At 41.3% G+C, this 17231-nt stretch overlaps 1 protein-coding gene across 1 annotated transcript in view; it reads right to left on the minus strand.

Moving 5' to 3' along the window:
* The window catches only part of LOC124117117 (GATOR complex protein MIOS-like), a 41292-nt gene that overhangs the window by 4800 nt on the left and 19261 nt on the right, over nucleotides 1–17231 (minus strand). Inside the window, exons 17-26 of the mRNA XM_046478849.2 lie at nucleotides 16493–16676; nucleotides 14643–14717; nucleotides 13949–14055; nucleotides 13191–13360; nucleotides 10801–10863; nucleotides 6928–7000; nucleotides 5709–5847; nucleotides 4335–4376; nucleotides 2641–2812; nucleotides 1325–1433 (exon numbers count right to left, since the gene is read on the minus strand). Coding sequence (XP_046334805.1) covers nucleotides 1325–1433; nucleotides 2641–2812; nucleotides 4335–4376; nucleotides 5709–5847; nucleotides 6928–7000; nucleotides 10801–10863; nucleotides 13191–13360; nucleotides 13949–14055; nucleotides 14643–14717; nucleotides 16493–16676 — 1134 coding nt within the window. The remainder of the gene's footprint in view (nucleotides 1–1324; nucleotides 1434–2640; nucleotides 2813–4334; nucleotides 4377–5708; nucleotides 5848–6927; nucleotides 7001–10800; nucleotides 10864–13190; nucleotides 13361–13948; nucleotides 14056–14642; nucleotides 14718–16492; nucleotides 16677–17231) is intronic.

Here is a 17231-nt window from a genome sequence, read left to right on the forward strand (position 1 = left end):
AAAGATACTATACGACTCAATATATCACAGACATTGAGATACTATACTACTCAACATATCACAGGGATAAAGATACTATACTACTCAATATATCACAGACATTGAGATACTATACTACTCAACATATCACAGGGACATCGAGAAACTATACTACTCAACATATCACAGGGATATTGAAATACTATCCTACTGAACCTTTCACAGAGATATTGAGATACTATACTAAACATATCACAGGAATATGGAGATACTATACTACTCAACCTTCCACAGGGATATTGAGATACTATACTACTCAACATATCGCAGGGATATTGAGATATACAACTGAACCTTTCACAGGGATATTGAGATACTATATCAAACATATCACAGGAATATGGAGATACTATACTACTCAACCTTCCACAGGGATATTGAGATACTATACTACTCAACATATCACAGGGATATTGAGATATACAACTGAACCTTTCACAGGGATATTGAGATACTATACTACTCAACATATCACAGGGATATTGAGATATACAACTGAGCCTTTCACAGGGATACTGAGATACTATACTACTCAACATATCACAGGGATATTGAGATATACAACTGAACCTTTCACAGGGATATTGAGATACTATACTACTCAACATATCACAGGGATATTGAGATATACAACTGAACCTTTCACAGGGATATTGAGATACTATACTACTCAACATATCACAGGGATATTGAGATATACAACTGAGCCTTTCACAGGGATACTGAGATACTATACTACTCAACATATCACAGGGATATTGAGATATACAACTGAGCCTTTCACAGGGATATTGAGATACTATACTACTCAACATATCACAGGGATATTGAGATATACAACTGAACCTTTCACAGGGATATTGAGATACTATACTACTCAACATATCACAGGGATATTGAGATATACAACTGAGCCTTTCACAGGGATATTGAGATACTATACTACTCAACATATCACAGGGATATTGAGATATACAACTGAGCCTTTCACAGGGATATTGAGATACTATATTAAACATATCACAGGGACATCTAGATACTATCCTACTCAACCTTTCACAGGGATATTGAGATGCTATACTATTCAACTTATCACAGGGATATTTAGATATAATCTCCTGTTAAGAAACTAACGGCTTAAGAAAATATGTCCTTAATCTTACTTTAAATAGTAATGATGCTGATAACATGACAATTTCTTGACAATATTGAATATTAATTATAAGACAAAATGTCCTGTTAATCTGTGTGGGTGTCCCTTGATTTCTGTGCCCTGGGTACTTACTTGGGTGCCCTTTGAGTTCGCCAACCCCTGTCCCCGAGGCTGTGCCCAGATTGGTGAGACAGAGGGCACAGCGAGGGAGAGACTTGCGACAACTTGGACAGCAGGTAACCTGAACATTGAAATAAAGTTGTGTCAGCAATACTTGTCATGCCTGTTGTACTTGTCAGAAGATATGTGGTACAGTTTAGTACTGTTGTATTGTTTTAAACTGATTCGTCTGTACTGCTGGCCTTGAGCAAGGGAGATCTGCGGCCATATTGAAAACTCCAGTTAGGCACATTAGTATAACATTGTAATATATTGATACTATTGATATTCTTGCGTCACTGACAGCTCTGCTGATGAAGGTGTAAGTTATCTGTTTACATGCTACAGCGGCCATATTGAAAAATCCATTCTGGGCAATTAGTCGTTTATTTTGGTCTCTTCAGGCTCTTGTGACATGACACAGGTTGTTTGTTTGTAGTTTAATAACCCACTATATTCAAGCTACCTGTAAATAATCGAGTCTGGACCAAGCAATGCAGTGACTGACGCTATGAGCAACGATCCAAGCCGAAGGGCTACAATGACATGCAATCAACCAAGTCATGAACCTGATGACCCAATGAATTAAGTCGCCTCTTACAACAAGCTGGGTCGCTGGGGACATATTTTAACCCGGAATCCCCAAGGGTTATACACAATACAGAAGCCCAACAGCAGACAAAACACTGCATAAACTAGCTTTCAATCAGTTGAGCCTATACAACATACAGTAGAACACGATATAAGGAACACGGATATAGCGAACAAACGGATACAACGAACTGTAAAAAAATCCCCCATTTGTCTCCCATATAATATCATATAAAACTTACGTATATAACAAACTCTCTACAGCGAACTAACGGATACAGCGAACTGATATCTGATCACTGACAAGCCCATCTATCACTAATTAGTGACGTGTACAGCGAACTGAGATTCTCACTCAGTGTCACTGACAATTGCTGTACGCAATCAGCGGCGAATCAACACAATGGCGGCGAATCAATACAATCAGCGGTAACGGATCAACCTTGTTAAATTTGCATTGTGTTAATCTTACCTGTACATGTATATGTTTAATGTTTGTTTTACAGACAAGATTACAAGTCAATGCTGCAATTATGTGTATTGTGTGTTTGTCTTATCCAAGATGGCGAATGTCCGAGCGAAAACGTGTATAACGAACAACGGATATAACGAACTGATTTCTCTGGTCCCTTGTAGTTTGTTATATCCGTGTTCTACTGTACTTAATTGACAGAGGATACGATAGCCCTGTTACGCACCCTGGGTTTGTAGGCCGCTGCTCTGCCCACATGCGTGCGGTAACCCGTAGAGCGGGCGATCATGGTGGACGTGCTGGTGATGGACTTCCCACAGAAGTTGCAGCCCACGAACACCTGGCTCGGGATGCGCTGGCCTGGGTCGCTCTTGTGGTACAGGATGTCAAACTTGGCCCTGGATGGTGTTTAGGAGACGAAATGAAAAATCAACATTGTTTCGGTTCATGTGAACAATTCACAAAAAGGCCACACACCTCGCGGAAAACAGATCGTGGCATTCGTTGCACATGCTGCAACTGGATTCTACACTTGATTTTTGTTTGTTTGCTTGTTTGTTGTTTAACGCCGCACTCAGCAATATTCCAGCTATATAACGGCGGTCTGTAAATAATTGAGTCTGGACCAGACAATCCAGTGATTGATATCATGAGCATCGATCCATGCAATTGAGTTCAATGACATGCATCAACCAAGTCAGCGAGTCCGACCACAAAATCCCGTTAGTCGCCTCTTACGACAAGCATAGTCACCTTTTATGGCAAGCATGGGTTGCTGAACTACACTTAATGCATTGAAATAGTCAGTGTAGGCATTTCATCTGATGGAGCAACACACACTTTGGTTTTCATTGTTGTAGACCAATATTCGTGGTCCTTATAGATACAATGTGTACCAATATTCGTGGTCCTTATAGATGTAACGTGTACCAGTATTCATGGTCCTTATAGATGTAACGTGTACCAATATTCATGGTCCTTATATAGATGTAACGAGTAGCAATATTCATTGTCCTTATAGATTTAATGTGTACCAATATCACAGTCCTTATATATATAACGTGTACAAGTATCGTGGTCCTTAGAAGGACAGAAGGCAGAACACGTGAACGTCACCTTCCACTGCGTAACAGATGGAAAGAAACAGAAATGTATATATATCTTTAACAGATATTACAAACTTGTAAGTGAAATGTAATCTGATGATCTGTTTCTTCTCAGACAAACATCAGGTACCTATTCTGGGCCTATTCACCAACAGAAGTATAGTTGATTGAGTGGAACAGTATGTCAGTGTGGTCAGATTGATGTGGGAGGAAAGCCTTCAGTGATGCAGGTCTGACAGCCATATGTACGTTACATACCCAGAATCCATCTTCCTGAGGCAAGGGAGTTACTGACTGTGAAAGTCCAGTTTCCACCCTTGCCAAACTAGGCTGGAATTTCTGGGATCGATTGTCACTTGCGTTTGCTTCAAATTAAATGGAGGCGCCTCGTGACGACAATCAATAATCAAGATCTCTTTTCTTATAAAACGTGTCTTACTTTGCAAAGTGCATCAAATCATGTGAGCACCTTGACTAAAAACAAGAAAAGACTTTGAAAATTTCTGTTGACAGCATGTTGATGGTACACATGTACAAATCCTGCAATCGATCGATTTCGTTACGTGATTATGACTGGACTAAGCATAAACTCGTTAGTCTGGCCAAAACATAACTCAATGATTCCAGCCTAATTTGGCATGGGTGGAAACTGGACTTTTATAGTCAGTTAACTCCCTTGCCTTTGGAAGATGCCCAGGATCACAATAGGGTTAAATGGGGGATTCATGCCCATGACAGTGAATCCTGGAACTTAAGGGGTGCAGCTGTGCCTTCCTGTTGAATGAAAGAAGAGATAACTAGTATGGAGGTGTACCTGTGATGCCAGAGTCTCCACCGGTCCAGCAGTTTGCGGTAACTGAAACAAAAAAAAACAAAGATGCCTGTTTAACAAAAATCATTTGCAGCTAGAACTCGAGTGAGTGAGTGAGTGCAATTGGAAGGGTGGATGTCTGAGTGAGTGGTTGAGTGAGTGAGTGAGTGGCTGGCTGGATCAGTGAGTAGGTGGTTGAGTGAGTGAGTGAGTGAGTGAGTGCGTGAGTGCGTGAGTGAGTGAGTGAGTGAGTGAGTGAGTGAGTGGATGGTTGGATCAGTGAGTAGGTGGTTGAGTGAGTGAGTGAGTGAGTGGATGGTTGGATCAGTGAGTAGGTGGTTGAGTGAGTGAGTAGGTGGTTGAGTGAGTGAGTGAGTGAGTGGATGGTTGGATCAGTGAGTAGGTGGTTGAGTGAGTGAGTGAGTGAGTGAGTGAGTGAGTGAGTGGATGGTTGGATCAGTGAGGTGGTGGTTGATTGAGTGAGTGAGTGAGTGAGTGGATGGTTGGATCAGTGAGTAGGTGGTTGAGTGAGTGAGTGAGTGAGTGAGTTAGTGAGTGGATGGTTGGATCAGTGAGTAGGTGGTTGAGTGAGTGAGTGAGTGGTTGAGTGAGTGTGTGGTTGAGTGGTTGAGTGAGTGGTTGAGTGAGTGGTTGAGTGAGTGAGTTGTTGGATCAGTGAGTGGGTGGTTAAGTGGTTGAGTGAGTGGTTGAGTGATGTGTTGAGTGAGTGAGTGGATGAGTGAGTTGTTGAGTGAGTGGATGGGTGAGTTGTTGAGTGAGTGGTTGAGTGGTTGAGTGAGTGAGTGAGTGATTGGATGATTGGATGGTTGGATCAGTGAGTAGGTGGTTGAGTGAGTGAGTGAGTGAGTGGATGGTTGGATCAGTGAGAAGGTGGTTGAGTGAGTGAGTGAGTGGATGGTTGGATCAGTGAGTAGGTGGTTGAGTGAGTGAGTGAGTGAGTGGATGGTTGGATCAGTCAGTAGGTGGTTGAGTGAGTGAGTGAGTTAGTGAGTGGATGGTTTGATCAGTGAGTAGGTGGTTGAGTGAGTGAGTGAGTGGTTGAGTGAGTGAGTTGTTGGATCAGTGAGTGGGTGGTTAAGTGGTTGAGTGAGTGGTTGAGTGAGTGAGTGGATGAGTGAGTTGTTGAGTGAGTGGATGAGTGAGTTGTTGAGTGAGTGGTTGAGTGAGTGGTCGAGTGAGTGAGTGAGAGAGCTGAGAGAGAGTGAGTGAGTGAGTGAGTGAGTGAGTGAGTGAGTGAGTGAGTGAGTGAGTGAGAGCAGAAATCCATGCTGTCCACCAAATCCACTTCAATTCATACAAACATGGGTTGGCAGCCCCAGAATTCACACAGTATAAATCCTTGCTGAGTCGACCCACCTATCTATCCACGTCTGTATCCGCTCGTCCTGTGCGATGGCATGGGGGAAGGAGCACACGAGAGCCAGGGCCGCCGTCTGGACATCACTGGTTGCATCAATGTAGTTCTCCAGAAGGTCGAGGCCCTCCGCCGTCATGCCTGCCATGGTACAGGGACAGAAACTTAGACAACTCAGACACAGAAAGACGCAATTAATACTCATAAGTAGGAAAATGTTTCACTGAAAAACATAAGATTCATATTTGTGCACTCAGCATAGTCAAATGAGTATATGGTGAGGTGAAATGGGGTTTAACGTCATGTTCAAGGCGATTGCGCTTATATAGCAACGTGGATGCATGCGTGTGTGTGGTGCTGCTTGTACTAGTCCGGACTGATGCCGATTTAATAGTGCTAGCCGACTGAGATACCATGCTGCAGTTGAACATGAATACTCCACTCAGACACAGTATACTGACTCCGAGCTGACAAGTCCTTGTTTTAGCCCTGTAATGACAAGCGCCAGGCACGACAACAACAAGTACCATCTTTTAACATCTTTTGGTATGATATGGCTGGGGATCCAACCCCTGACCTTCCGCACCCAGGGCAGACGCTTTACCACTAGATGACGAAGGCAGTAAAAAAATGTGAGGCAATTTGAGGCCAAATTTATTCATTTATAAATTATTCAACCACCAATAGCGGCGTCAATAGTGGCATCAAAAGAGGTAATGTTTGCTGTAAATAACGTTGAGTTGCGCGAGCTACTGATCACTCCACACACAATTTCGCCGAGATGAATGCAAACAATATTGAATGTAATTTTGAATAAAATTTAATAAAATAGATCACAAACATAAGTCCTGATATACAATGAACACTTTTTATAACCAGACATGTAATTCCATGATCAATTTGCGTACTTCAGTACAGTTTTGTTGAGATGGCATTTCCGGTGTTACGTACTCGCGGTACTGTCTTTGTATTGGAGGAAAAAACATCAAAACTCTTCAACCCTGTGTATACAACTCCCCCTTGAAAGGCCCCCTAATTCTTGGTACAAAAAAACTCGCCTTATACACAGCGATAAACAGTATTTTCATCCCCGCCTGCCTCACTATCAAACACACAGCCTCACATCTTTTTATTGCTCTATAGTACCTACAGATGGATGGATGGATGGATGTTGACCTGTGACATTATCTGACCTCGACCAGCTAGAGGATCAGAACTTACCAGTGAGCATGATGCCATCCAGATTCCCAGCAGACTTGAGATCATTGGTCAGTTTGTCGATGAAGTACATAAGCTGAAGAGATGAAGAGAAAATGAGTAGGTAATAAAGTCATAAAAAAGTCTGTGTGAAGATATACTGACTAGAAACAAGTCCTACTTATCTGTGTGAAGATATACTGACTAGAAACAAGTCCTACCTATCTGTGTGAAGATATACTAACTAGAAATAAGTCCTACTTATCTGTGTGAACATCTACGAACTAGAAATAAGTCCTACTTATATGTGTGAAGATGTACTGACTAGAAACAAGTCCTACTTATCTGTGTGAAGATATACCGACTAGAAATAAGTCCTACTTATCTGTGTGAACATACACCTACTAGGAACAAGTCCTACTTATCTGTGTGAAGATATACTGACTAGAAATAAGTCCTACTTATCTGTGTGAAGATATACTGACTAGAGATAAGTCCTACTTATCTGTGTGAAGATATACTGACTAGTAACAAGTCCTTCTTATCTGTGTGAAGATATACCGACTAGAAATAAGTCCTACTTATCTGTGTGAAGATATACTGACTAGAAATAAGTCCTACCTATCTGTGTGAAGATATACCGACTAGAAATAAGTCCTACTTATCTGTGTGAAGATATACGAACTAGAAATAAGTCCTACTTATCTATGTGAAGATATACTGACTAGAAATAAGTCCTACTTATCTGTGTGAAGATATGCGAACTAGAAATAAGTCCTACTTATCTGTGTGAACATCTACGAACTAGAAATAAGTCCTACTTATCTGTGTGAAGATATACTGACTAGAAACAAGTCCTACTTATCTGTGTAAAGATATACTGACTAGAAACAAGTCCTACCTATCTGTGTGAAGATATACGAACTAGAAATAAGTCCTACTTATATGTGTGAACATCTACGAACTAGAAATAAGTCCTACTTATCTGTGTGAAGATATACCGACTAGAAATAAGTCCTACCTATCTGTGTGAAGATATACCGACTAGAAATAAGTCCTACTTATCTGTGTGAACATCTACGAACTAGAAATAAGTCCTACTTATCTGTGTGAAGATATACTTACTAGAGATAAGTCCTACTTATCTGTGTGAAGATATACTGACTAGTAACAAGTCCTTCTTATCTGTGTGAAGATATACCGACTAGAAATAAGTCCTACTTATCTGTGTGAAGATATACTGACTAGAAACAAGTCCTACCTATTTGTGTGAAGATATACTGACTAGAAATAAGTCCTACTTATCTGTGTGAACATCTACGAACTAGAAATAAGTCCTACTTATCTGTGTGAAGATATACTGACTAGAAATAAGTCCTACTTATCTGTGTGAAGATATACCAACTAGAAATAAGTCCTACTTATCTGTGTGAAGATATACGAACTAGAAATAAGTCCTACTTATCTATGTGAAGATATACTGACTAGAAATAAGTCCTACTTATCTGTGTGAAGATATGCGAACTAGAAATAAGTCCTACTTATCTGTGTGAACATCTACGAACTAGAAATAAGTCCTACTTATCTGTGTGAACATACACCTACTAGGAACAAGTCCTACTTATCTGTGTGAAGATATACAAACGAGAAATAAGTCCTACTTATCTGTGTGAAGATATGCGAACTAGAAATAAGTCCTACTTATCTGTGTGAACATCTACGAACTAGAAATAAGTCCTACTTATCTGTGTGAACATACACCTACTAGGAACAAGTCCTACTTATCTGTGTGAAGATATACGAACGAGAAATAAGTCCCACTTATCTGTGTGAAGATATACCGACTAGAAACAAGTCCTACTTATCTGTGTGAAGATATATACGAACTAGAAATAAGTCCTACTTATCTGTGTGAAGATATACGAACTAGAAATATGTCCTACTTATCTGTGTGAAGATATACTGACTAGAAATAAGTCCTACTTATCTGTGTGAAGATGTACTGACTAGAAACAAGTCCTACTTATCTGTGTAAGATATACAAACTAGAAATAAGTCCTACTTATCTGTGTGAACATACACCTACTAGGAACAAATCCTACTTCTGCCTTCCCGCTCTGACATTCGCTGGACTGGTTGTCCAAGTGTTTGCTTAAAGAATGCATAGCCTACAGGATCCCAGTCACACAGCACAAAGACTATTGTATGTGTCAGGTAAAGTATTTACGAGAGTTGTAAAGCTAAGTTGTATTCATGGGGCCAAGGTCAGCTTGTCCATCAAAATGTGGACCAGACTTGGTTCATTGGGTGAGTGAGTGAGTGAGTGGGTGGGTGGGTGGGTGGGTGGGTGGGTGAGTGAGTGAGTGAGTGAGTGAGTGAGTGAGTGAGTGAGTGAGTGAGTGAGTGAGTGAGTGAGTGAGTGAGTGAGTGAGTGAGTGGTTGAGTGCAATATTTCAAAATAACAGTGACTCACCAAATTTGGCCTGATAAGGGTTGATAGCATGAGCAACGATTCATACCATCAGTGTACCAATACCCGTAAAAAACACACACAATCCTCAATTAGAGTGTGTTTTCACACAAAAACATATGTCTCCCCCTCCTTTCTTTTGACACATTAGTTTAAGTTGGCCCAAAATCAATAACAGCAAATGATAGCCTGGAAAGATTATGGTTTCATGCAGAAATATTCATTAGCTGAAGAGTTTGGGAGTGTGAGTATGTTTACACCGATTTTAGAAATATTCCAGCAATATCACAGCGGGGAACACCAGAAATGGGCTTCACAAATTGTACCCATGTCGGGAATCGAACCCGGGTCTTCGGCGTGATGAGCGAACGCTTTACCCACTAGGCTACCCGATCGCCCATGTTTGGCAGGAAACAAACTCTACTTGTTTAAGACTTAGTCCAAATTGTTTCCACGGAAACACAAGAAATTGAAAAATTGAAAATATGAAAAGGAAATAGTTGAGCATTTGGTCATTGCACATGTATAAGTTTCATGCAAAGATATTCACTAATATGAGAGTTATGGCTGTGAAATGAAGCCTAATGCAATTTGAGGTTAAGTACAAATTGTTTCCATGTAAACATAACAAAATAAAATTTAGAAAAATAGCAAAAGGCACTAAGTTTCGCTGAAAAATGATGAAAGGTTTTCAAGTTATGGCCGGGAAACAAACCCTACCTTTCGTTTGAGACTAAGTCAAAATTGTTTCCATAGAAACATACAATAATAAAATTTAGAAAAAAATAGCAAAAGGCACCAGCGAAGCTGATGAGCAATACGTATCCCAAGCTTCACTGAAATATGTTAAAAGATTTTCAAGTTGTTGCCGAGAAACAAACCCTACCCTCGTCTGAGATTAAGTCGAAATTGTTTTCATAGAACAAGAAAATGAAGTTTTGACAAATCTTAAAATAGCAAAGGCACCAGTTAACAAGAAAATGAAATTTTGACAAATCTTAAAATAGCAAAGGCACCAGTTAGTGACCAATGCAAATGTGCAGTTCTGTAGAACAATGTTGAATGGTTCTCAAGTCATGGTCTGGAAATGAACCCTGCCCTTAAAATTGTTTCCATGGAAACATATAAAAATAAAATTCTGAAAAATTTCAAAATAGCAAAAGGCACCAGTTAAATGGATGAGCAATGCATATGGCAAGTTTCGTTCAAAAAAGCTGAACAGTTTTCAATTTATGGCTCGGAATAGGATGGGAACGCCAATGCCAACGCCAACAGAGAAAAAAACAATATGTCTCCCTTCCGTTTTAGTTGACCCTTCCAAGTTTAGGTACTGGGTACTTTTCTACCCTGGAATCCCTCATGGGCAAATGCTGTGTGTATAATCTAAGACATAACATGGAAGTGGTCACTATGTACTGGTCACTCACCCGGGGGTCAGGCAGGTAGATGCAGGCAAAGGCTACCAAGTCCTCTACAGCCATGTCCGATTCCTGGTGAACAAAACACAAGATGATTATCTGCCCTGATGAACAAAACACAACATGGTAATCTGCCCTGATGACCAATACACAAAATGGTTATCTCCCCTTACAATGGATATATCACAACATGGTATCTGTCCTGATGAACAAAACACAACATGGATATCTGCCCTAATGGCCAATACACAAAAGAGTTATCTCCCCTTACAATGGATATATCACAAGATGGTATCTGCCCTGATGAACAAAACACATCATGGTTATCTGCCCAAATGGCCAATACACAAAATGGTTATCTCCCCTTACAATGGATATATCAAGCTCCTTCCCAGCGCGTGACACCTTCGTTACACTCTCGGTAACATTGCTGCCACCAGTGTGGGCGCGGCCATTACAAGAATCTTGAAATTTGCCCTCCCACCCCATATGTAGTAACGTTGATACATCTTTTTATGTCTTTGGGAATGCCATCATATTTCAATTTGAAAAGGTTTACGACTGACCATGTTTTCCAGAAGAATTTACTTTGTTGTTTGTATAATCAGATTGGTTCGAGATTGCCGACTAACTGAAAATCAACCAACTTCTCCTTTACATTCTTATTATATCAATTACATTTTAATGAAATAGAAATTCAAATTGAATAACGATGAAAGTAATTTATCAGCGGTAAGTGTATTCGGCGTCATGACAGTCGTCACTTGTTTGTAAATATAACGGTCATTCGGTTGCGAGTTCAACTCCAAGCATGGTTGTGGCCACCTATCACAGTTTGGAGTTTTGACTGGTGGCAGCGATAGTATAGAGAGCTCTGCGAACGGGCTATCGCTGTGGGCAGCTTGTGGATATATCACAACATGGTATCTGCCCTGATGAACAAAACACATCATGGTTATCTGCCCTAATGGCCAATACACAAAAGAGTTATCTCCCCTTACAATGGATATATCACAACATGTTATCTGCCCTGATGAACAAAACACATCATGGTTATCTGCCCTAATGGCCAATACACAAAAGAGTTATCTCCCCTTACAATGGATATATCACAACATGGTATCTGCCCTGATGAACAAAACACATCATGGTTATCTGCCCTAATGGCCAATACACAAAAGAGTTATCTCCCCTTACAATGGACATATCACAACATGGTTATCTGCCCTGATGAACAAAACACATCATGGTTATCTGCCCAAATGGCCAATACACAAAATGGTTATCTCCCCTTACAATGGATATATCAAGCTCCTTCCCAGCGCGTGACACCTTCGTTACACTCTCGGTAACATTGCTGCCACCAGTGTGGGCGCGGCCATTACAAGAATCTTGAAATTTGCCCTCCCACCCCATATGTAGTAACGTTGATACATCTTTTTATGTCTTTGGGAATGCCATCATATTTCAATTTGAAAAGGTTTACGACTGACCATATTTTCCAGATGAATTTACTTTGTTGTTTTGATATTCAGATTGGTTCGAGATTGCAGACTAACTGAAAATCAACCAACTTCTCCCTTACATTCTTACTATATCAATAATACGATAGTTTTAATGAAACAAAAATTCAGATTGACAAACGAAGAAAGTAATTTAGCAGCGATAAGTGTATTCGGCATCACGACAGTCGTCACTTGTTTGTAAACATAACGGTCATTCGGTTGCGAGTTCAACTCCAAGCATGGTTGTGGCCACCTATTCACAGTGGGGAGTTTTGACTGGTGGCAGCAATAGTATAGAGAGCTCCGGGAACGTACTATCGCTGTGAGGAGCTTGTGGATATATCACAACATGGTTATCTGCCCTGATGAACAAAACACAACATGGTCATCTGCCCAGTTGGCCAATACACAAAAGCATTATCTCCCCTTACAATGGTGTGAAATAATCAAAATGTCACATATTCCTGTTCAACAAATGGTAAAAATGTATTTCTTAGGTTTCTGGCTCGCCTAGGAATTCAAGTCTGCATAGCGACTTGGTGCACCTTAGATGACTGGGCCACCTTTGCCTCCAACTGAGAATATTCTGAGCATGGATCTAAACCTAGGTTAATGGCATAACGACTCTCCGAGAATATCCTGGAAATGAAGCAGGGAAATCAAATAGGATGTGATGCCACACTTTGTGAAATCCCCACAATATGAATATCAGACACCAGGACTTGACATTCAAATTTTTTTTCTCCAAAATACTGAATCCGCTAGAGGGGGGTGCGCATTATACATGGGTGCGCACTATACTCAAGAAAATACGGTAGTCTTCATGGTATTGGGCTCTGAACCTGGGTGGCTGGCAAGGTGAACACTTCAGCCACTGGACCACCAGGTACTGACCAGCACGTCCTTGTAGTTCTGTCGGTCGCCAGTCAGGAAGGCGAACATGGCCCGGAGGTACGGGTCCTCCAGCTGGTCGCGCAGGCTGCTGCACGTCTTCTGCCACAGCGTCGATTTCTGGTCCGAGTACCCCGCCAGCGCCATGGCAACAGCGTTCAGGTTGGCGTGATCTGGGGAGACGTCAACAGGTGGTTTGACATTTCAACATACAACAATTCAATGGGTTCTGATGACAGATTAAATGTTTTTAAGCGAATAAATATATCTGGAAATGAAACTTAAAGCCCTTATTTGGTTGTTGTTTTATGCTCACTCAGCAATATTCCAGTCAATCATGGCAGCCTGAAAATAATTCAGTCTGGACCAGACAAGCCAGTGATTGTAAGCAGGAGCAATATCTTGTTCAGCTGGGGGGGGGAGGGGAGGGGAGTAGGGCTTGACTTCATGTTCAAGATTAGTGCACTTACATGTGTGTGTGTGTGTGTCCTCCATGTGTCTGTGTGCGTGCATGCGCGCATGCGCGAGCGCACCTCCATGCATGTGTGTTTGTGGGTGTGTGTGGTTGTGTGTGTTTGTGTTTGTGTTTGTGTGTGTGTCCGTGTTTGTGTTTGTGTGTGTGGCCGTGTGTGGCACAAGAAGATTGAGTATCTAACAACAGGCTATCCAAGGCAGTAAAACACAAAAGAAAACTGACAATTCAGTTATGGGTAAAAAAGTACAATTCTTGGATTGGTGATGCTTTGCCAGTCAACCGTTACCTTGCGATCGGCTGGCTCCGTGACTGAGTATTTCCAGGGACTGCTTCAGACGGAGGTTGAAGAGTGCCAGAGCCGCTGCCTTCTCGTAGAATCCTTTCTCCTGTAAACTGTAATATAGAAACAGAAGGAGTGAGTGAGTGAGTTGGGTTTAACGCCGCTTTTAACATTATTCCAGTTATTTCGCGGCGTGTCAGTTTAATGTGGGAGGAAAGCCCGAAGTGATGCAGGTCTCAGATGTTTACCACTTCGGTGAAACCCATTAGCACGGGTATGGTGCTGACAAACCTAGAAACATAATTGGGATTCCGGGATTCGAACCCACAATCATAGGTTTCTGGCGTGCCCAAGGGACACAACTCTGCACAGAGAATCGTGGTGCCTTAGACAACTGGGCCACTCGTGCCCCCAGAAACAGAAGGAACATAGCATACCTTGGGGTCTGTGGCAATGTTACCGCAGCAGACATAGATACCAGTTCTGATAATAATATAGAGTATCAACTATAGACAGAAATACCATCTCAACATTGTCTTACATGCTGTTTAACGCAAAACTCGAACATATTCCAGCTATATGACAGCAGCCTGAAATAATCGAGTCTGGACCAGACAAACCAGTGATTGATATTAAGAGCACCGGTACATGCTTTCGGGTACAAGGACATGCAAACAACCAAATCAATTGAGCAACTTACTTTTCTAGTAGAGATTTGAGAGATCCGAACTTGTCATCTTCCCTGCCCCAGCCACACAACTGCAGCACCACCGACCTTGAACATCCAAGAATACATCACCATAACAACCAATAATAATAACAATTATAACAATAATAACAGGTGAGGTGAAATTGGGTTTAACGTCGCGTCCAAGATTATTGCACTTATATAGCAACGTGCATGCACGTGTGTGTGTGTGGCTGCTTGTACTAGTCCGGACAGATGCCGATTTATAGTGCTAGCACACTGAGATACCATGCCGCAGTTTAACATGAATACCCCACTCAGACACAGTATACTGACTCCGAACCGACCAGTCCTTGCTTTAACCCCTTAATGCCAAGCGCCAGACAGGGTAACAACAAGTTCCATCTTTTAACGTCTTTTGGTATGACGCGGCGGGGGATCGAACCCCGGGCCTTCCGCTCTCCGGGCAGACGCTCTACCACTAGACCACGGAGGCGGTCTAACCACAATAACAACAACAACAATATATTGCGCTTGTATGAACTGAGGGACATTTTCAAAGCAATGACACTTTATTAAATACAGTAAAGTAGGCTATAGCGAACTCAAAGGGACCACTAATTTTCGTTCGTTTTAGCCATAGTTTGTTTATTTCAACTGGCAGACATCCAATAAATGACATAAAATACATCACGTAAGTAAATACATGTTATAAATATATTATTGATAGTTCACTGACATACAGACTCAAGAGTCGATTGTTAATTGAGGATGCAAAATGAGGACAAGGTGTCAGGACTTAATCCAGTCAATCACTAGCATTCAATTGTTTATTGCTGTTTTGGGGGCCGGTCGGATAGTCTAGTGGTTAGAGCATTCGCTCGTCACGCCGAAGACCCGGGTTTGATTCCCAACATGGGTACAATGTGTGAAGCCCATTTCTGGTGTCCCCTGCCATGATATTGCTGGAATATTGCTAAAAGCGGCGTAAAATCATACTCACTCACTATTTCCGTTTTGAATAGCCGAATGAATACAGTTCATTATAAACATCAACATTATCAGTCACAGAGAACACATGGGAACACAAAATGAGCATCTTCCTGAGGCAAGAGAGTTAACTGACTTTAAAAGTCCAGTTTCCACCCTTGCCGAACTAGGCTGGAATTACTGGGCTCGATCGTAGCGCCACCAGTGGCTATTACCAATTGTGTCCCTTCTAAGCCTCTCCTAAGGACCAATCAGATTCCACCTCTCATATCACTTGCGTTTGCTTCACACAAAATGGTTGCGCCCGGTCAGGATGATCTGATCGTAATCAATATCTATATTGCGATAAAACGGGTCTTACATCGCGAAATGCATCAAATCACGAGAGAACCTTGACTAAAAACATGAGAAGATTTGGAAAAATATCTGCTGACAACGAGTTGGTGGTGCACATGCTTTGCAAATCCTGCAATCGACCGAAATCTGCACGACAGTTTACGAACCAGATTTCAATTTCGGTGTGCGATTTTGATTGGACTATGCATAGACTCGTTAGTCCAGCCAAAATGTAACTCCATAATACCAGCCTATTTCGGCAAGGGTGGGAACTGGACTTTTATAGCCAGTTTACTCTCTTGCCTCGGGAAGATGCAAAGTGAGTTAAGAATTGACTTTCACTTTGTGTGAGTTCATTGGAGTATGAACCTTTATAGAGTGAGGGCCAAACTGTATGAACGTCGGAGCTTTCCTTGTTCTGTCAGTTCATTATAAGCATGTTTACTGTACTGAACCATCCCGCACTTGACAAACTATCAAACAGACATCTTAACCACCAAATCCTCAGTTTACTTGGTTCTACTACACACTCTCACCTCTCTCGACTCACGAACTGGTTGACGTTTCTGCCCTGGTTCACCATGCTGTCCACACCAATCCAGGACTTGAACACGTTTTTGCTGGCCTCGCTGTCTTCAACTTGGAGGATGCCCCGGATACCAATGCCCGAGTTCTTCAAGATGGAGGACGGCTCACTCTCGTTCAGGTAATCTTTGATGGCTGATACAGGTTAAGGCTTCCCAAATTGTAACACTTTCAGGGTATAAATATGCAATAGTACCCATTAGGGTAGAATGATGTGTGTTATAACTTTCCGATATTGCGCACGTGTTTTGGTGATTCTCAATGCTGATTGGTCAATTGAAGCCATATGACATGACAGTGCTTCATTGTTGAGAACAATATGGTATGATATCATCCATTGTTCATGATGTAACAAATTAATGACATGGATTCATCTGAACAATAGGCTGCCTTCAGCAAAGTTTCTCTGTAGGGTTGAAATTTCATACATTTTATTTCTTAAATGTCAGTGAGTAATATAGAGAAGATGAAAACAGCTTTATCAATAACCCCCGCCATGGTGCACATTAGAATTTTGTTTGTTCATACAGCTTTATCAATAACCCCCGCCATGGTGCACATAAGAATTTTGTTTGTTCATACAGTAGTGAATATAAACCATAAACTATAAAAAAAATTCATATAAAACATTAAAAAAAGATAGCCCGAAGACTGCTTTTATGTCATCAGAAAAATTGATTAAATGTGAAA

The sequence above is a fragment of the Haliotis rufescens genome, unplaced genomic scaffold, assembly GCF_023055435.1.
Source record: "Haliotis rufescens isolate VD_foot unplaced genomic scaffold, xgHalRufe1.0.p SCAF_10, whole genome shotgun sequence".
Classification (NCBI taxonomy): domain Eukaryota; kingdom Metazoa; phylum Mollusca; class Gastropoda; order Lepetellida; family Haliotidae; genus Haliotis; species Haliotis rufescens.